Below are 21,901 nucleotides of genomic sequence, written 5' to 3'. Positions count from 1 at the left end.
TCACTTCCACCTTCCAGTGAACAAATAGTCGTAGAAACAGTTGCAGTGGAGGAGAAAATTTTTCAATAAATACAAATACAACAATGGGAAAATAATACAATAGTGGGACCTGTGCAATACAAATGTAGTCAATCCATTGCGCTTTCTTGCAAAGAGTTAGATGAAGAGATCGATACCACATTCAGTAAACATGAAGCTGGAGACAGCAGGCAGTCAGTTTAGCTGAGCATAGGGAAAACAGCTAGCCTGGCTCTGTCAAGAGGTAAAAAAACTGCCTACCTAGCACTTCTGCATCTCAATAATAAACTCTTTATATCTTATTTTATGTTTGGGAACAGTAAGTTCCTGGAGTCCGCACTGGTTACCTGTGACTGCTCGCTGCCAAGAAATAGTCCTGACAGTTAGGTGGGTTTTTTTTTTTGGTGTGTGGCAAACAAACTAGAAGCAACATGTTCATTAGTTGTGGTAGTTGGAGTTTGTTCCCTTTTGAGTGGCCTGAATGTGGAACTATTCCTTCAAGCTATCCAGGGTTATCCAAGGGGTTATGATAGTGTAGTAGTCTCTAAAATGGACTGTATCACCAGTTTCACAGATTTCAGAATCAGAATAACTCCATTCATCCCCGCAAGGAAGTTGTTTTGTTACAATTGCTCAACACGCACGCACGTTAGGAAAGAGCAAGTAAGTAAGTAAAAAAGTAAAAACTACTTTAAAATAGTAGTAATAATAATAAATACCGAATAAGTGAATAGAAAAATCTAAAATAAAAACAGGCAAAAAGTAATGTGTGAGGTAGAACTGCAGTATTGACAAAAGTGCAAAAATGGAAACGTCAAAGGTTGATTGATAGTAAATTAACTGTAACAGCAAAGTACTGATGAATGTGTGCAGAAGTAAGTGATTTAAAGTAATTTAAACCTAAGTTAGCAATAGTGTCAGTAGAATGTGGGGGGGGTAAGAGAAAGAGAAAAGAGGACAGGACAGTTCCACTTAATAGATGTCAGTAATATCTCGCACTAAGAACCCAATTTTCTAGTATGTACTTGATGAGTACTTGAGCATCAACTATGCTGCCAACCCAGACACATTTAGTGCACCATTTAGACGCTTGAAAAATATTTAAACTTAGAATGTTGAAATATGCAAGAGAGGACTTGACTACGTTTTTTGGTTAAACTTATGAAAAAGTCAGCAGTCACTGGAGACAAACTTTCATAACATGGTGAACTGGCACAGACAGGACTCTTACTTTCCAATTGGAATGCTTCATCCATGAATAAAATCTCCACACTCTTTCTCGCAGTGTCAGACTTTATTTTGCAACTGCTTTTGATTGACAGTTGCTCCGTGCTCAAACTCTGCAAACTGTGCTCTCTTGCTCACTCTCCTAACGAGAGGAGTCAGACTGCCGCAGACTTAAATTTTTATAAGTTATGAACGGGAAAGCTTCAAATTAAAAGCTGCTACGCTGATATTTTTAGCTCAGTCATTGGAAGCGGAGAATTTAGCGTATTTCAGTATAGAACGCAACCCTTTGTTTGTGTTTTAACACTTTAGCCCACTTACTTCAAATAACTGATCTACATGCGCATGGAAACGTGCTACTTTAGAAGTAGCCACACTTGGACTTTTTTTAACACTGCCGAGTCAGCCAACAAGCACTTAATCAGCGGCAAAGTTGTTTAATTTTGCCTGCAGTCAGAGAAACCCATGTTTGGGAAGCAGAAAAGACAGAAGACTTTATTTTTACCCTGCAGCATTCAAATGGTTTTTTTTTTGTTTGTTTTTTTTTGTGTTTTTTTTTTTCAAAAAGTTACCAACCAGTCTGATCGATAACCTTTATTGATTTTTGTGACAGAAACATTTTTGCAGGCATTAATCACTTTGGTGTTCATCCATGAACCTGTGACTCCAGAGTATAAGAAGAATAAATCACTTGACTTTGTGTGTGTCCTCAGAAATCATCCCTCGCTCCATCCTAATGACCACCTTTGAAGGCAGCTACTACCTGCTGTGTGCCCTGGGAGATGGCGCGCTCTTCTACTTTGGCCTGGACCTGCAGACTGGTAGGTCTTTCACACCACCATCACTACAGCGGTTAGATGAAAGCTACTCAAACTTCTCAGACTGATAAGGGCCTCCAGGCAGGGCTATGGGCAGCCGACTCAGAACATATTTAGCAAATAGTTGAATGGAGAATTGCATAACTGCCAACACTATCTCTGGATGTAATGGTGAAGAAACTAATGTTAAAAGTTTTCAATGTTTTCAGAGTTTTGAATGATGATTTCGTGCAGGGTATACCTGCGTCATCAAGGGAACTTGCCTAGGGAAGTCGAAAGTACAAGGAATAATTTACGATGATATAAAATTTTGATTCAAACACCTCATCCTACCTGATTTCATCACCATTTTATGTATAGAATTTAATACTTGCAGCTTCTCAATTTACTCAAGCTCTTACTTAAGATTTAAACCATTTAGGCACCAGAGAAACAGGATTTTAGAAAATACAGCTTAATGCGTGCAGCCAAGAAAGCATCATACGCAGGTTTTAAAAACACTTGTTTGGTTACTCTTCTGTCTCCAGACTGAATCATTCTATGTCAGTGATAGTGACCCACCTAAAGTTTCCATCAATAACCTCCCACTCCTTCAGAATGCTGCATCGAGTTCTCACCAGATTTAACACATTAGACCGTGGTACATTATAAGAGTGCTCCACTCTCGTCGGAAGCTGAGATATTCTGATTGTTAGCACCTGTAGAAGTACTGTACGGGTCAAACTCCAAAAACACTTTTACTGTCTGTAAAATAGCTCAGCGGTGCCTGCTAAATGCTCCAGCGTTTCAAACTCCAAACACCCAGTGTGTGTCACGAAGGCTTTCTGTGTAAAATTGGCAGCCTCCAAGCCCGAGACCGTGTGATGTCACTGAAATGATATCATCAAGTCAAGATACCCAGGTGATGTCATTTCAGTAGTAAAAAGTATGTACTGAAAGGAAATTAAGAGCCACACAGGACATTATACAAGCGCTTTCACAGGCTGTGCAGTACTCTCTGTGAGAAGCCAATTGGTGGAATTAGCCCTGGATCGCTGCCTGTTCTAACTCAAGCTGCCTTTTAAGTTCCCTTTTTTGACTTTTAAATAGATGTCTTGTGGCAGTCTCTGTTGATTCTTTAATACATATTTTTATCACCATATTTGTAGACTAAACAGGGCATTAGTCACAACGTGAGCTTTTCTTTAGCCATCAGGACATCTTACACCATTAACATTTTAAAATCAAGACCTGCTGTACTTGTTCTTCCTGTTACTATGACCTCATCTTACGTAACAAGTGATTAAAAATGCTGCTGGGATATGGGTAGCGAGTATTTTCTCCAATGATTAATCTGTTGAAAGGTCATTAAAAATGGTGAAAAGTGACCACCACAGTTTCCTCATAGCCAAAGGTGACGTCTTTCAGTTGCTTGTTTTGTCTGACCAGCAGTCACGCACGCATCACGTGATTAAATGTACTCATTAGCTTTGCTTTGGTTTGATCAACTCATAGTCAGAGTGTATACTGTGGGGCAAAATACGAGGTTATCAAAAGCCTATGCAAAGTATACATATGACTATTGAGACTATAAGTTGCACACAAATTTAAGGAAAAACCTGAATAAATGAGTTGATAAACATAACAAAGGCAGATGCTTCTGTTCGGGGCTCAAGGAAATCACTGAGCCCTTGATGAGAAAGATATTCTTCACAGCCAAAGAATGATTGGTGCACCCACCTTTCAAACGGGGTTTAACCTTTTGTTGCCGTCTTATTTCCTTCCCCCAGGTGCCCTCAGCGAGCGCAAGAAGGTGACCCTCGGCACCCAGCCCACCGTGCTGAGGACCTTCAGATCCCTGTCCACGTCCAACGTCTTCGCCTGCTCCGACCGACCCACTGTCATCTATTCCTCCAACCACAAGCTGGTCTTCTCCAACGTCAACCTCAAGGAGGTCAACTATATGTGCCCACTCAACTCTGAGGGTTATCCCGACAGGTCAGCAGCAGAACTTTACCTGCTCGTGCATTTCATCAGTTTGCAGCTTCACAGGGAACTATGAAGCTGCACTTACCTGTGCTTTGAGCAGTTCATAACCGTGCGAGGGTCACTTTCTTTTATTTTGACCCTCACAGGACACAGACGTGTTCTCTGTTGACTAAAAAATGCAGACAATCAAACTTTGTGTGGGTTTATTCCTTCTTTTTTCCCCTTACTAGTGCCTAAGTTTCCCCTTACTTTTTTTTTTTTTTTTTTTTTAAACAGTCTGGCTCTGGCCAACAACAGCACTCTGACGATCGGTACCATCGACGAGATTCAGAAACTCCACATCCGCACTGTTCCCCTCTATGAGTCTCCCAGGTCAGTCCCCTTGTCTAATAGTCAGTTTGAATTTCACACCCGTCATCTGTACAAATATGGTGCACTTTCCTCCTGTTTGCAGTGACTCTGCCTGTTTGCTCTGACTCTAGCTACTCTCAGCTGTTCGTCTTGTTATACATCTGTTGAATCATTTTTTGTTCCCTCTTTTTGTGCTCAAACATTTAAGTGACAGCGTTGTTAAATAAGTTATTAAAAGATTGACTGTTAATGTCAGAAAATAGAACTTCAGCTTACTCCTGTTTGCTCTTTTCATGTCTACCAGCGTCATTCCTTTGCTCTTTCTTACTCCTTTTGTTTCTCTCTCCCTCTTTCAACACTCCACCAGGCGGATCTGTTACCAGGAGGTTTCCCAGTGTTTTGGGGTTCTGTCCAGCAGGGTGGAGATTCAGGATGTGAGCGGCACCACATCTGCCGTGCGCCCCAGTGCGAGCACTCAGGTACTGTAGCTCCATGTTGTGCTCGGATAATAAACACCCAAGGGCTTGTCGGTTTTGCACTCTTATCTAACCAGGCATGCTGACTGAGAACATTATTTATAACATGAGACTGGGAGCTTTTACAGGAGAACAAATGTTTTTCCTGTTAGTCACCTAACTGGTCTAACGGAACTAGAATTTCCAAACCAGGATGTAAATCGTAATGCTGTTGATCATTTAATTTTAAAGTGTAAGAATTTGAATTTTAGCTTAAATGAAGCTGTTTTCAACAGTTTTTTTTTTTCTGTTCTCTGTTGTTGTTTTGTTTGTTGTTTTTTTAATGTAAATATTATTCGTTATAAAAAGTGTAATTACAATTGAAATTCTACAATATATTTTCTTTTTTTTTTGTTTTAGTGCTACTCCAGAGACATGTAGGTAGGGAGAGAGTGCAATGCAATGAAAGCTTTTCTAAGTGTTGTACCTACTGGAGCTAAATTTAGCTTTTGCGAGCGTTCAAATCAAGTTCAAGTTCCATTTATAAAAAAATAAAATAAAATCGTTTTTTGTTTGATTTGTTGTCAAGGAGCACGGACAATAAGGTTTCAGCTGCCAAGAAAGAATAGTAGGACCAACATTTAAAAGAGATTATCACTTGAAGAGCCAATTTAAAAAAGTCATTTCAGCCAGATTTACAGTGGCATCATGTGTTCTGTCCACTCAACTTGGCTCCATGGCTTTCCTAAAGGGACAGGTGTGTACTTTATTTGTGTTTGTATTTACTGCTTCAGCGGCCCTGCTTTGTAAAGACAAACACACACGATGACCAGAAAGATGTTTACCTGATTTTAAATGCTGCACATCTGCTGCTACAGATGGTTCCGACTGTGCTGTTGTGCTCACACAGAAATATAAATTTGAACTGCTTTATACCTTTTTATTAGGTTTCTGTTTGCGTGTACTTGTCCCCCTGTCTCGTCTCATAAATCCACACTCTTCCAGGCCCTCTCCAGCAGCGTGAGCTCCAGCAAGCTCTTCCCCAGCAGCACCTCTCCCCACGAGACCTCCTTCGGTGAAGAGGTGGAGGTTCACAGTCTGCTAGTCGTGGATCAGCACACCTTTGAAGGTGAGACAGCCAGATGTACATTTCCATTTGATCTCAAAGAGTGACTTTTATATGGATCTGCTGATGGTAAATCAACGTGCTCAGCTTGGAGAATAACCAGGTCAATGCAGCCTGGTCTCAAACAGTCATTCATCAACCTTTTGTAGGTTCACATCTGATCTTCAGATGAGTGCATCAAGTTTTTATTTATCTGTTTAAATCCTTAATTTACCCTAATGCCTCGTTTGAATATTTGTTTTTTAAGTTATTTTGTAATACTTGGTGTGTATAAAGGCTCTCTATAAAGAATATTTTTGTTATCATCATTAGTCAGTATGTCAACACACAGGCTCTTCATGGAATGGCTGAATGATTGAACACATTGGGCGTCACGCAGACCATTTCCATGGTGAAGCCCGCAGAATGTGGCAAGTTTTCGCTCCGTTCATTTGCAATGCAGATTTTGCTGCGCCAAGCCTTCCTTTTAAAAATACAGGACTCACCACACCCGCATAAATTAGGGAATGTTATATGATAATAATATGTAAATAAGGTACTGGTTCAGCACATTATGTCCTCAGCTGACTCCCGTTTATCAGTGTGCGATCAGATAACTCCTCATACACAAGTTGTGAGATTTTCAATAGTCAGATGTCTGGATTATTCTTATGCCTTGGGCGCAGGTCCTGGTTTCTGTAGCACAGTCACTGTTTATCAGTCAGCACTGAGCCCTTTATGCTTAAAACCACACAGGTTATTAAAGAGGAAATGCAGGGTATGTATTCATAGTGTAATCAGTCATTTAGTTACCGCTATATCTGCAGTTATTTCTGAGAAGGTTTGTCAGAGATGTCTTCTGCTGTCTCAGTCACACAGCATTTAAATGCCTTGCATTCACCCGCTGTATAATCAATATTGGCTGTGTCAGATATGTTTTTACGGGTGCATAATTTTTTGCATGTCTTGATGTTATGGAACATGTGATCCATTGATGTACCATTGCCAAACCAGTGATTAAAAATGGAGGGTTTCCTTCCCGGACACGTGCAGTAAAAACTAACAGGAGAGTGAAGGAGAAAAATAAATACCGACTCTGAAAACTCTTGAGGCAAAATATAGTGGATACACAGAAAACTGATAGGTAATTCCAGTTTGTTACGTAATCTCAGTAGTGTTGGCCAGCATTGTTTCGCCCAAGTTAATAAGCAGTCAGGCACGCATACAAACCCCCATGTTAGCCATATGCTATGTGGAAGAGAAAACAAAGGCATATGTTCAAATTGTTACCCAAACTGTCCCCTGTAAATGTCCATCACACTTTACAACGGCAGTTCTTGGTCCAACTTTGACATACTCTCCAGAGCTGTGCCAGAGTTGTGTACGCACGCAGTTTTCTTGTGCAATGAGGGACTGTTATGGACGTTTCAGGTGTGCTCACTTTGGTTCCTGCCTCAAAATAACGTGGTTATTTCATGATGTCCTTGATTCATGTTTGCCCTGCCAGATTTTGATGTAGCAATGTTGGCGTGTTCTCAGGCAAGAAGACTCCAGTTGTAACAAAACCAGAATCATCCCTTAAAACTGAATACTGCCGAACAGTCACGAAAAGAAGAAGTTAAATCCTTTTAACAGAGCCATACATTGTGCTGTTCTCACAGTCAGTTTCCTAAAGGATTTGTGCTTTGTATCTCTATCAGTTCTCCATGCCCATCAGTTCCTCCCAAGTGAGTATGCCCTCAGCATGGTGTCATGTCGTCTGGGAAAGGACCCATCAGTGTATTTTATCGTCGGCACCGCCATGGTATACCCAGAGGAGGCTGAGCCCAAGCAGGGACGCATCATCGTCTTCCACTACACTGACGGTCAGTAGCCAGGCCTCTCTTTGGCGCTCTCTGTTTTCAGCAAGCAAACACGAACCCAGAACGCACTTTCCTGTCTCGTTCCTCAACATTATCCTGTCACCTTCACCTTGTTTCATTTGCTCCTCCCCACCCTCTGCCCTTTTATTTTTCCCCTCACGGACACTTGGTCCTACCATGCTCTTGTTTCCCTCCTCACCTAATAATTTTCTTATCAGACTTTCCTTCTCTCACTACTACTGATTCCCCTCATTTTCTTTCATACACAGTCCCACTCAAGATGCATTGCTTGCCTTTCATTTATCCTCCTGTAGCTTTTCATCCTACCCTTGTCCTTATGCTGAATGCCTCACCTACCGTTTTTCCGTTTTTTCCCACATCCCTCTCACAAGTGTCGGGTTTTACACTAATGTCAGCTACACTAAGATCTTTTCGATGCTAGCTAAGGTTGTCATTGAGCGCGTAACGCTTTGAATGTTCAATGTGTGCTTACTGACATTGTACTCTTTCCTGCAGGTAAGCTGCAAACCGTGGCTGAGAAGGAGGTGAAAGGAGCTGTCTATTCCATGGTGGAGTTCAATGGCAAACTGCTGGCCAGCATCAATAGCACAGTAAGTGGTGCCTGATGGTGTTGGAGAGGAAAAAATGTAGCTTTAACGTCAAATTACTTTCAAGGTAAACTTTGAAATTAAGTTCTTTTGTCCGATTACATTTTTACCGCATACCTCACCGTCAGAAAGTCGTAAGGCTTGTTATTACAATTCAAATCTTTTGTCCCAGCCTTTGGGGAGGGGCTGACCAAGTGCCTCTTTCAAGTGCACCTCTATCGTAGTTGCTGATTCACTTTTTGCTACACCTGAAAAGATTAGTTGAAGACTATGTTGATAATGGGGTTTTTTTTGTTGTCATTTTTCAAGCAAAAAAAGTAAAATTGCTTGTTCCAACCCCTCAAGAGAGGATTTTCTCTCTTTTTTTTTTTTTTTTTTTTTTTATAGCAAACTGAATATTTTCGGTTTCATATTGTTGATTGGAACAAGACATTTGAAGATGTTGCTTTGGGCTCTAAAGGAGACTGATCAGTTTTTTTTTTTTTTTTTTTTCAACTTTCTGACATCTTATTGATCAAAAATTTAGTGATTAATCAAGTAAATAGCTGGCAGATTAATCGATAGCAAAAATAATCTTTAGTTTGAGCTTTACTTCCCACATTTTGATTTATCGTCTAGTTCAAGGATTAATACCAGCATCTCTGAATTCTGTTTCTGTTTTCTCCTTCAGTTTTAATATATTTGTGTTTATACCAGAGGTCGGTACAAGTAACTGACCAGACTCTAAAGTTGCTAAAGGTCCGTTTCTCTGTTGGGAGGCTATTGCTCATTTCCTTGCTTAACTCTAACATTACATTACATTCATTTGGCAGACGCTCTTGTCCAAAGCGACTTAAAGTGAGTGTGTTCCAAGCATGTCGGAGCACGAGGCAGATATTCCAAGTATATATTAATATTGGGAGTGTATCCCCTTTTTTTTTTCTTTTTTAAATGACTAAATGCATGTTCAGCACAAGTGCTTAAAGATTTATTATTCACTTATTTTTTTAAGTGATACATGAGTAGCTGCCAGCAAGGGTTGGTGAGATGTATTGTGAGAGGCTAAAAAGCTTGCAGTGAAAGATAGTCAGTGACTCTGCTGTCCTGACTTCAGCGGCGGGTTCATTCCACCTTTTGTGGAGCCGGAACAGAGAAGGGCCTTGAGATTAGTGACCACTGAGTCCTCTGAATAATGAAACGGCTAAATGTCCAGAGGCAGAGCGCAGTGATTGAGCAGGGGTGTAGATAATGTAGAAATATGCTCATGCTACATGTAATCCCTAGAGCCGGGGTAGTTTTTATACCGTTAACTATACAGTACCGAAATCTTGGAACCCTCTTCAAATCTTTTTAAAATACCTTTGTTTGAAGCATACGAACATATTTTTCCACAAAACCTTCTTGTCATTTAAGAGAATATGCCAAATCTCTCGGTTCATCAACAGTTGATAATGATTTGACACAATCAAGAATTCAGCAAAGAATTTTTAAGTTTTACAATTATGATTAAAAGAACTTATCATGTAAGCAGGAAACAAGACCAATAATCAGACCGAGCCTTTGATGCCATGTTTAGATTGAAGTATTGAGGTGCGATACCTAATCAGAGGATGTAATATCTCCAGGATCCGGACAATTTATTCTTTTATTTTCTGTCTCTGTTATTATTTCTATTTATAGATCAGAAAACAGTCTGGTCCAGACGACCTTCACTATGCTAAGTTTAATACCTCATTTTTTTGAGACTCAAATGTTTTTTCAACCTCTGGATGACTTGTGTCTTTTAACTTTTCTTGTCTTTGGTTTCTTAAGGAGCACGTGATCTTTTCAGGAAGAAAAGTGCCTCCTCGGTCATTTTAAAACCAATATCTAAACAGATTTATCCCATATGGACTGCTGTGTGAAATACTTGACATACAGTTTGAAAGTAGCAAGTTCCCCCCCTACTGTCCTGTAATACTCTGCTCATCCGCACAGAGCGGTTGATAGATTAAAAGGATTAAAAGCTTGAAAAGGCAGCTTTATCATGAGATATCGGGAATCAAATAGTCATTGATTGTCGGTTTCTTGAACCCACCACACAGTACAACAATTCAATTTCTACCACCTCCTTTCTTTCAACCTTTTCTTCACTGAATTGGACTTTAAGGAAATCATTTGACTCCAAATTACTTGAGTATTATTTCAAAATTTTAAAAATCAGTTGCTGAATTTGGTATGTATGTATGGTATTTTGAGTCGCTTTCTTTGAATGTAGGAGCACATTTTTCCTCCTAAAGTCGGTATTATGCATCAGAGTTAAACAGTCTTTAAGGGCGAATCAATCCTGGAAGTTATATCATTTTTCCCCTTTGACAGCAACCTCAGTAGACCATAATACAACATAGTGACAAGCTGTGACATAAGTTACTTGTGAAAGGCCTTCTTAAATTAATTTTTTTCATCAACTGGACACAGCACACTGATGCATTATTCTCTCTCTTCTGACATTTTCTTGGCTGTAAATGGTAACCTTCATCACTGTCGCACTCTCTCAAACTCCATATTTATGTCAGTATCCCTTAATCTCACGGTTGTGAAATGTCTTTGTTTGGAAATGTAGGAAATTCCCTAACTGAAGTAGAAACGGACAAATAAGTTTTACACAAAAATGTAATTTCCGGGGCGAAGCAGCTGGAATTCCTCAGACATCAGGAACATTCTGTTGAATGTGGTCGGCTAAAAGTGTTGGTGTCAGACTTTGTCAAGTAGGAGCAACCAGAGAGCGCCACGTGTCAGCATATATCTTGATCTAGTTCCCGCTGTTTTGAGGTCTTTATTCATTTAAGTTTGGTAGTGATTAAAATGTAACAGAGACACATCAATTTAATATTGATAAATACATTTGAACCTTAATGTAGATATTTAGAAATACCTGTATTAAAGGAATAGTGTGACTTATGGGGAAACAGGTTTATTTGCTTTCTTGCCGAGGATTTGAGAAGATCAATGGCACTCTCACGTCTGTGCGGTAAATATGAAGCTACAGCAGAAGATGTTTAGCTTAGCTTAGTGTAAAAACTGAAAACGGGAAAACTGTTGGCCTTGCTCTTTCCAAAACTAGGTACAAAAAAATCCCCCTACCAGCACCTCTAAAGCTCTCTAGTTAACAAGTTCCATCTGTTTTTTTAATCCACACAAAAAGCTAAGTGTAAAAACAACAAGTTGTGGTTTTACAGGCGACGGTTATGTTTATAGTTTCTGTGCCGGGCACAATAACTTCCTTTTTTTTGTGTAGCTGTAGTTGCTCATTCAAAATAAACAATTTAGAAAATAGAAAATGAATTACGTGCAATACCAAATGCGTTCCAGTTCTGTCAGTTGTTTAAGTTTAAGTTAGTTAGTCATCGAATCATGACCAGCAGGTGCTGATAGTAATAAGACCAGTGAAAGTAAAGTAAACACAGGGTAAAACACCAGCATTAAGAAATACTCTCACAAGTCTTAAAAACAGAGATCTGGATCTGAGCAAAATCAGTAAGTATACAGGTTTTCAACCTTCCTTTTAGTCAATGGGGATAAGGTTTCCTGTCGGGCAACCAATACAATAAAATAAACTTAAGAAATAAATAAGATGCCGGTCACTGCATTAAGTAGATTGATACATATAAGGAGGATTTTTCCTTTTAATTATGTAAAAAAAAAAAAAAAAAAACTTGTTTTTTGCAGCACCGTTCAGCCCAAATGGTTTCTCACAAAAGAATTAAAATTAAAAATTTTTTTAACTCATCAAACAATGCAAAACAGTGAGTGTAATAGGCCGTCAACTGTTCATGTAATGTGACGGATGATAACTCAGATTGTTAATCAGCAGTTCGACCTCACACTCGCTGAGGCGCATCACATCCGGAGCGATAGCAACGCGAAACTAAAACGTTAGCCAGTTCATCAAGTACTGCTGGAGCTGACTGCTGAGCCTCTCACCCATGGCATTGTGCAATGACATCAAACAATTACTCACCTTGACTGCTTGTTTCAGGTCCGTCTGTACGAGTGGACGGCTGAAAAGGAGCTGAGAACAGAGTGTAACCACTACAACAACATCATGGCCCTTTACCTGAAGACCAAAGGAGATTTCATCCTGGTGGGAGACCTAATGAGATCCGTCCTGCTGCTGGCATACAAACCCATGGAGGGCAATTTTGAAGAGGTGAGACGTGAAGAAGATTTTGAGAAAGAAACGAAAGGACTTTGAAGGCAAAACAAGTTGAAGACTCTACGTGGTCGTTCTATACCAGAAAGATGTATGAAAACGCAACTCAGGGTTTTCATTTTCAACCAGAGCTGCAGGTTTTAGCATAGTTAGTGGCTTTTATTGTTTACATACTGTGGTTGCTGTCTGTTTACCCACACTTGCATGTTGTAACTTCTGTCAAAACATGTTTTCTCTCTCCATCTCTTTCTCTCTATCAAGCGGCGTAGCTGACATATACCTCCCAGCCTTTTGATGAGCGGAGTGTTCAAATTGATTTGTGGTAGAAAGATGAAGCGATATGATGATGATGAGTCATGCACAGTGCTGAACGTGTGCTGTGGCGCTGCGCTCAGTGTAATAAGTGTGGGAGACCGAGAGGACTAGAATTTATTCAGAGTCTGAACATACTTTAAAGTGCCTCAGAGTTTTAGATTGAAAGTAGTAATTTATAACCATTGAAAATGCAGTATTCATGCATTCCAAATCATTCTTTCCTCAAAGCAGGTATAATCCATATTTTTATATTAAAAATGGATCATGCTCGTTCTGACAAACCCACAGAATATTGTCACCCAACTCTGCAGTTCACCTCAGCCCTGTCAGACATCAGAGAATCTTTCAGCTCAGTGTTTTGGTTTTCCAGCCCGCAGCTTTACTGTTTTGGTTCAACGTCCCCGCTCTCATCAGCTTTTTTTTCCCAGATGCAGCACGCAGCAGTTTTCAGCAATGGAGCTCTGAGAATCTGCTTTATGCTACCTGGCCGCCCCCAAATGGCAGACAGAAACATTTAAGAGACTAGCTGGTGGACATAGTGGAGCATTTTGCAGCTAAAGAGCCAGATACTACCCTCAGGAGTTGGTAGAGACCGAAAAAGAGATAAAAGAGACTGAATATTTGACTTGCATTCACCCGGAGGCCAAAAAATGCTTATGTTGGTAAATAGACAACTGTTTGTAAAAAGTTAATTATTAGAACTTTATAAGGTGATAATATGTCCGTGTCGTTTTTACAGCTTGTTTCCACTGCCCCTAAGTAACCAGAGAAATCAATTGAAGGATTAGTTGGACATTTTGGAAAATACATTTATTCATTTCTAGCTTAAAGTTAGATGAAACGATTGATACCACTCTCACATCAGATGGGTAAATAAATACAATATGTAGCTGGAGCCAGTAGCCAGTTAGCTTAGCTTAGCATAAAGACAGGAAAGGGGGAAAAAGCTATTCTCTCATCAAAGTAAAAAAAAAAAAAGAAAGAAAATCATACCAATTAAGACATTATGTCTTGTTTCTTAATCTGTACAAAAACCGATAAATAAATGTCAGGTTTGGGGTTTTAAAAGATATTAACAGTCTATAACTAAACCAATCAGCATGTAACTGAACCAAAAGTGGTTGTTTTAACCCTCAAGTTTTTGCACAGACATGTCAGTGGTGTTTACTCCACTACATAATTGTCTTAAAGCGATGTAATGCAGTAGGCTAGAACGTTTGAGCCTGTACTCTGTCTCTTCAAAGATCATAGCAACAGAGAGTGGTGTGTCTTTTCCTTCACATCACCTTCTTTGCCTGAGCATCCATCACAGTCTCAGATCACGATGCTCACAGTACGCACAGTGCATAGATATTCCTAACATTTCTAGATGTGTGTGTCTTCAAGGGCATTTAAAAAGTCTGTTGCCCTTGTACTTGTACTTCCTCATAGATAATGCAGTATTTACTTGGAGATGATAACCGCCCTGGTTCTGGCCCAGCGTCTCTGTGTTGTTTAGTGTTTCATCCAATGTTTTTTTTCTTTTGGTCAGATCGCTCGTGACTTCAATCCTAACTGGATGAGTGCAGTGGAAATCCTGGACGATGACAACTTCCTGGGGGCGGAGAACGCCTTCAACCTGTTTGTCTGCCAGAAGGACAGGTGAGCAAAACTTTAAATCTTACTGTATATAAATGCTGAAGTGCAGCAAGTTTTTTTTTCTGAATTTCAACCATTGCCGTAATCATTGTAGTCCCACGAGCTGCTCCTCTGTGGCCGAGAAAACAAAAAGTTTCTAAATCATCCTCAATATTTATCCACTGGAATCAAAATTAGGTCATTAGGGTGCTACACACTGAGTCCCATGATACTTTTTAGAGCAGCATGATTGATTAAAATGTGATGCAACAGCTTTGTCCTTGCATTTGTTTTTGTAAATTACCACTGAGCTTTTAAATGCTCAACTGCATTTCTCACTTTATTCACTTTATTATTATTGTAAAACTGTTTCAAGGAAAAGGGAGGAAGATGTGGTCTGAAAGTGAATGTGTTACATTTATGCCACCAATTATTATTCACCTAATACATCGGGTTTGACCACTCAGTGCTTTTGACCTTTATTTTTGTATCACATCTCTCTTATTGTTGCTCTCTCCACTGTTTTTCATCCTTTTATCCATTACCTTCTCCATCATTCTCTAACCTTTTCCAACATCTCTGATATCTCTGGCCTTCATGTTTTTCTTTTGATTAATCGATCACTCTTGCCCCCAACAATTTTTTTACCTTGCCCTTGACATCGTTTCCTTTTCGTTTTTACGCTATCATTTGCTCTCTCCTGTCTTGATCCATCTACCTCCCACATGTTTATAATCCCCCCCCTCCCCTTTCGTGTGGTCAGTGCGGCCACCACAGATGAGGAGCGGCAACACCTGCAGGAGGTGGGGGTCTTCCACCTTGGGGAGTTTGTCAATGTCTTCTGCCATGGCTCGCTGGTGCTGCAGAACCTGGGCGAGAGCTCCACGCCCACCCAGGGCTCTGTGCTCTTCGGCACCGTTAACGGGATGATTGGTAGGCACACGGACATTTTCACACTAACACAGGTGGTTACGGATACATTCAAAAATATTACTGTGGGTAAATCCTCACTCTAATAAATATGAACTTTTCATGAATCCCAATAACATTTTAACATGCCTTTGTGAGTTTTGAAAGGATTTCATTTGCCCTCAATTGTTCAAATTAACCTCTTAAAGGACTATTTCAACATTTTGGGAAACATGCTTAATTGCTTTGTCGCTTGGAGTTTGATGAGAAGAATGATGATTTACCCTTAGTTTAGCACAAAGACTGGGGGAAACCGGGGGGGAAACAGCTAGCCTGGCTCTGTCCAAAGGCAACACCATCTCTTAGCACCTCTAATCATCAACAATTACCATATTATATCTGAAATACTGAAGTGTAAAAATGAGAATTAAGGGTTTTATAGGAGTGTTACGTTTCGGGACTAATTCTTGGCTGGAAGCAATTACTTTCCTGGAATCTCCACAAAAAAATTGTATGGCACGTAGCACTTCATAAAACAGAAAATTGTTGTTTTTCACGTCAGGTTTCACATGGGTAAAGTAAACAAACTATAACGTGTTAATCAGTGACCATTAGAGGTGCTGGTAGGCAGACTTTGTCCGAGCCAGGCTAGCAGTTTCCTCCCGTTTCCAGTCTTTGTGCTGAGCTGAGCTCACTGAGATATGAGAGTCATTCAGTCTCCTCATCTAACTGTCAGCAACAAGTCGTATTTCCCAAAACGGCTACAAATTCCTTTAAATTCTTGGGGGTTTTTTTGTTTTTTTTTTTAAACCCTTTGATTTTCTCCTAAATGGTTAGTTCACCCAAATCACAAAAACAGCATATTTTCCCATTCTCATCTAGCAGTATCCAGCCATACAGACAGCTTTTGGATGCACAACATTTAGTTTTTGGAGCTCACAGTAGTGAAAAATTACATCATAAAAAGTAAACAGCAGCACTGTCGCTGTTGCTCCGGATAGTCCACAGACATCTCTGTGAACAGTTTTGTTTCACTCTCGCAGAAAATAGTTCACAGTGACAACATTAACAGTTCCCAATGAACAGTTTTAACCGTTTTTTTTTTTCTGTACATTTGATAGTAAAATCTTTGAAATATAAATGAAGTTCGTATTCGATCAGTAAATTAAATTAAGATTAAATTAAGTTTTAATCCACCAACTAATAAATCACCACCAGTCATCAGTTTGAGACTGAAGCACTGTATAGACACTGTTCTCATTTCAAGCATTTCCAATAATCATCTGACTGTACTAAGGAGACCTCAAACTTCTGTCACCACCATTTGTTTTAAACGAATGTTTCTATTTCAGAAAGAGGGAAGAAAGGGAGAGAAATCAGTTTTACACCTCATTACTCTGATTCAAACCAGTAACTTTCAGCCTGGCAGTAATGATGGCAGAGATGAAAAACAGGGAGTGCAAATCATTCGGACACAGCAGTAATTTACCTCATGCGCTCCCACAGCAGCAACACACCACAAATTATATCACCTCAACACCCTGTGAGATTCTTTCCTCTCTGAGGAGGGTTTAACAGGAAATGAGAAGCAACATTGTACATTCCAGTTAAAGCTTCCTGCAGTAGCCCATAAACCAAAATGGGCTGCAGAGTGTAATGAAGAAAAATACCCCTGCTAGTCTTATCGCTCCACCAGATGGGGCGATATATTAGATGTTCCTTGGAAGAAGCTGCAGAGCCACATGATTATTCTACCCAAAAAGAAGTGGACAAACCTTTAATAAACTTATTCTAATCTGTTCTTGAAACCCAGACATGGTGGAAAGATAATCACACAGACATTAGAGGTGAGGCAGATGAGTACATGATGTCTGAGAAAATGCCATCAAATGTCAGATTATTTCATCCGAGCTCAGAGCTTTTTAACATGTCTTAAATGTTGGTCAATTTTGTTCTCAGGACTTTATAGGTGAACAGTTGGTTTCATATTACATCGTGAAATATAAAAAATCGGTCTCGAAACCATCCTGAGAAAACGTTGGAGTGAATATTGATTCTCCTGTTACTTTGCTACATACAGTACTATAGGAACTTTTGACTGACTGTGACGAAGGAGTTGCTCAGTGACATCCCCAGCCCAGGGAAAAATGGAGGCCGACACAGAATCGCAAGGCACCTGTGCTAGAGGGCTCTTTTGAGGTGGAGGTCTTTTTTTCCCTTACAGAATCCTCCGAAGCGAACACTGCGTGTCGAGGACCGTGGTGGTCCTGAGCCGTATTCAAGTTCAAGCCGCCGGCTCCAGCCCCAGTAATTCCCGAAGCCGTTGCTCTCGGAGCCGAGCACATAGTTAGAGTAGCACTCTTCTGAAAAAAAATTCAGATTGCAAACCTACATAGCACTGTGTTGCTTTCGAGGGACCTGCTGCCACCTGCAACCACTGCCGAGCCATATGAGGGTCTGAAGGGAAAGAATGAAACAGGCAAACATGCTTTTTTTTTTTTTTTAAATATAAATTTCATGATGTAAAAAAGTCCCAAGGCCAGTGCTGAATCCGTGTGAGCATTGGCCTTGCAAGGTTCAGGACGATTTAAAACGGTAGATGGCGTATTGCCGATTTTTATAACTTTGGTAAGAAAGGTCCATATCAACACCAGCGTTGACGTGTCTCATCTTAGTACAGTAATATCATTTAGTTTACAGCTCAAAAAACCCATATAAGTGTGCAGTACCTCATTAAACCCATGAATCGAGAAAATAATCCGCAGATTCAGCGATAATGAAACCAATCGGTTGCGGCCCCGCTGTCCCCCAAACTGCCCCTGGCAGTTTGTCCCAGAATTGCAACTCTTTCATCACTTCATATGCGGAGAAACAAGCTCTGCGTTGCAAATCAGTGGAACTCTTTGTGCTGTCAGTTTCAGCGTAGATTATTTCCCCAGAGCGTCAGAATAATGTACTCACTGTCACAGAACTTGAATTTTTAACGCGGAGGAAAGCATGTTAGTCCTTCAAAGTACTGTGACTCCAAAATTCACAGGGAAATCACTCCCTAAAATAAAACATTTTGGAAAGGTCTTGAATTACTGAATTACTGAAAATCATGCTACTTAATCCCAACATAGTGCCAGTATACAAGCATGAAACTTGCTTTGGGGGGTTGCAGTCACACTAGTGATCTTTTATTTATTGTAAAGCTTTTGTGAGTTCTATTATGAATCCAGTCTTCAAACTTCTTCCTTCCCACTTGCTGATAACGTATCAAAAGAGTTTACCATCTGCTGCTGGGGGCTGTCAATCTGTTAGAATATAAGGCCTTTAAAAAAAAAAAAAAGAGTTGTCTTGTCGACTGACGTGTGTGTGTGTGTGCGTGTGTTTGTGTGTGTCTGTGTGTTAGGTTTAGTGACCTCCCTGTCTGAGGGCTGGTACAGCCTCCTGCTGGACCTGCAGAACCGCCTCAATAAGGTCATCAAGAGCGTGGGCAAGATCGAGCACAGCTTATATCCTTCTCATATACATGCAGACACTCACCATCTGTCACAGCGGCAGGGGCGACCTGCACTGACGGCTGTGGTTGTCTTGTGGGCAGTAAACCCAGACGCTAAAGTGACAAGTGATAATAGATACTTTAATCGGCTTCAAAGGTGTTTGACAGAAATCGCATGCATGAAATAGTTTCTACACGGCCACTCTACATCTCTAACGTGACTCTAACATTATCGGAGTTGGGGTTTTTTTTTTTTTTTTTTAAGCGAAAATGCCAGTGGTTCCAGCCTCGCCAATGTGAATTTTAGCTGGTTTCGTTGGTCTTTCACAAGAGTAAACTAAATATTATTAATTTTAGTGGTTTAGTGGTTAGGAAATGATAAGGGGCATTTTTTCTTTTTTTTGAGGAAGAATGGTTAATCGGTTTATCAAGAAAATAAGCATCAGAATGACAAGTCTTAGCGTAATGTGTAATACAGACCAGTACTACAGTAGATGTTATCAAGCCAAAGAAACTCTGAAATTGTAGCGGTGATGATATTTTTGTTAAATAATTTCAGAAGCTTTTATTGCAGATATTCTGTGCCATTTTAATGATTGTTAATGAATTACAACATGAGAAATAGAGAATTTCAAGAATTAATTGTAAAATAAAGGGTTACTGCACTTATAACTCTCATAAATTGGAGCTTTTTTACACTATACATGCCGTATCAAAAGGTTTTTCCAAAAAACCGGTTCAACAGTACCGATGCTGTATTTTGATTTACTGACTATACGAGCTGTCTGATCCTCTTAACAGTGCTGTTTTCATTAGACTTCACATCATGCTCGATATTTCTAAGGTGTGCCTGAGGTAAAAATATGTGATATTGTGCCTGAAGTGCAACCCTCAGGCAAGGCAGCCGCCTTGTGTTGATTTTCCTTGACTGCACTGCACCTGGAGGTCCTTCCACACCGAGCGTAAGACGGAGCAGGCCACGGGATTCATCGACGGGGATCTGATTGAGAGTTTCCTGGATCTCGGCCGGGCTAAGATGCAGGAGGTTGTCAGTACTCTACAGGTAAGAGCTCGTGTTCATCCACATCAACACTTATATAAATGTATGTTGAACCAGATGAAATGCGATTTATTCATTTTATGTGCATCTTTTTTTCTTTTTATCCTGCTTTTACGAGAAAAACATATCCGCACACAGCTTTTCAGTATTGTGAGAACACTGAATTGCTTCATACCCATACTGAAAGGGCATTAAAGGTAGCTCACCCAGCAGCTTGTTGGCACAGCTGGCAATGAGGTGACCTGTAATGTGGTGACCTATAACGGGCACAAATATGAAAAGGTAGTTTAATAACAGGGAGACAAGCTTCTTCTTAGAGGAAACGTCCAGCAGAAACATCTGGCGAAGAAGCAACGTAATACTGCGTTATCATTTGTGTTTGTCGCTTAAAGCAACATTGAACTTTCAGAGACCCTTTAGACATTTTTTATTAAATGCTCCTGTGCTCTGTGAGTGGGAACTGGGAATAACGTTCATGGCAGAACAGCTGGCAAAACCACTTTTGGCAGATTAACAATAATCATATTCTCCTTTGTGTCGCTCTTTACACCCATTGTATTTAAATTAAAAAATACACTTTAAGCTCATCCCTTTTTCGCTCTCAAGACCAGATGAAAAAATCTGTCCAAAATATTTGAATGATTTATTTGCCAGGAATCTTCTTTAAAAGCCGAGATTCTAAATAAGTTGTGCTTTAAAAATAAAAACATTGTTGCAGCATCAGTTGCTCATTTGCATCCTTGTACAACTCAAAATATGTATATTTAAAATAAGTAAGTTACACTTGATCTGTAAAATTAAATTGAGTAATCTGACTGTTGTCTTCCTTGGTCTATATAACATCAGAAAACGGTGAGAAATCTGCCATCTCGGCTTCTTAGAGCTCAATGTGATGCCATCAAATGTCTTGTTTTGTCTAATCTAGGTCCAAAATCCAAAGATATTCAATTTACTGTAAAGACAAGAATCTCACATTTGAGAAAATAGAGCTGTATAATGTTTGACATTTTTGTATATAAAAAATGGTTTATACTATTGAATTGCCGATTAATTAAATCTGTTGATCAGCTATTCGAATAATCGACTGATCTCTGCAGCTTCCCTGAGAAGCCTTAATTTAAACCTCAATGGAAAAAGTTATGTTGATTAGCAGAAAAAGCCAAAAACAAACAAAATGATGATTGAGTTTTTAGGTTAGTTCATCAACGTCATCTAGAGGTACAGAAGAAAATTGATTGCAAAAACACAGTGATAAAATGCCATCATTATAAGAACTAAAATTACGCCGTCACTGAATACTGAGTAACGTGCTCTTGAAACACATGCCTCTCTCTCTCTCTCCATACACGTACCTGTTTATTTGTTCATCAAAAGTGACGTAAGTGGCACTGGTGGAGTTTGTCTCGGTAGTGGAGGCTCATTGCTTGGTGTCGCTCGATTTCAGATCGATGACGGCAGCGGCATGAAGCGTGAAGCCACAGTGGACGAGGTCATTAAGATCGTGGAGGAGCTGACGAGGATTCACTAACCACACCGCCATCTGGACCCTCGCTGAGTGAGAGGCGAGTCCCGAGGAGGAATGATGGGCAATAACAACGAGGAAGGGAACGGTTTGGGTTTTGCAGATTTTGTAAATAATTATAAATAAACAGTCTGTGCATGTTCGTCCTTCAGGCTTGAATGATTTGTCAACCGTTGAGACCCTGAAGGTGCTAGACATTGAGTGTAGCACGCCTCATTTAGATGAGAGTCTCTAGGCGAAGTGCGTAGCATCCTGTTTGGACAACAAAAAGACCAAAGTAAAGATACTGGTCTGAGTGTGTTTGAGTTTGTGTGCGCATGTGTGACTGCGTCTGTGTGGAATAATGTGTGACTATAAATAGGAAAACCCCAGAGATTTTTCCTCTGCAAAAACATTCTCTGGGATATTTGT

The 21,901-nt window shown here is 40.0% G+C and overlaps 1 protein-coding gene across 1 annotated transcript in view; it reads left to right on the top strand.

The window, feature by feature from the left end:
- The window catches only part of ddb1 (damage-specific DNA binding protein 1), a 46,006-nt gene extending 24,374 nt beyond the window's left edge, over nt 1–21,632 (top strand). Inside the window, exons 15-27 of the mRNA XM_040122400.1 lie at nt 1,959–2,066; nt 3,833–4,040; nt 4,308–4,403; nt 4,750–4,861; nt 5,843–5,966; nt 7,643–7,807; nt 8,321–8,415; nt 12,410–12,580; nt 14,430–14,539; nt 15,279–15,448; nt 18,819–18,921; nt 19,848–19,971; nt 21,413–21,632. Coding sequence (XP_039978334.1) covers nt 1,959–2,066; nt 3,833–4,040; nt 4,308–4,403; nt 4,750–4,861; nt 5,843–5,966; nt 7,643–7,807; nt 8,321–8,415; nt 12,410–12,580; nt 14,430–14,539; nt 15,279–15,448; nt 18,819–18,921; nt 19,848–19,971; nt 21,413–21,496 — 1,670 coding nt within the window. The 3' untranslated portion in view covers nt 21,497–21,632. The remainder of the gene's footprint in view (nt 1–1,958; nt 2,067–3,832; nt 4,041–4,307; nt 4,404–4,749; nt 4,862–5,842; nt 5,967–7,642; nt 7,808–8,320; nt 8,416–12,409; nt 12,581–14,429; nt 14,540–15,278; nt 15,449–18,818; nt 18,922–19,847; nt 19,972–21,412) is intronic.
- The last annotated feature ends 269 nt before the right edge of the window (nt 21,633–21,901 follow it).

This window comes from Xiphias gladius, chromosome 1 (genome assembly GCF_016859285.1).
Source record: "Xiphias gladius isolate SHS-SW01 ecotype Sanya breed wild chromosome 1, ASM1685928v1, whole genome shotgun sequence".
Classification (NCBI taxonomy): Eukaryota; Metazoa; Chordata; class Actinopteri; order Istiophoriformes; family Xiphiidae; genus Xiphias; species Xiphias gladius.
The sequence above is the reverse complement of the archived record's forward strand: the minus strand, read 5'-3'. Positions and strand labels throughout refer to the sequence as shown.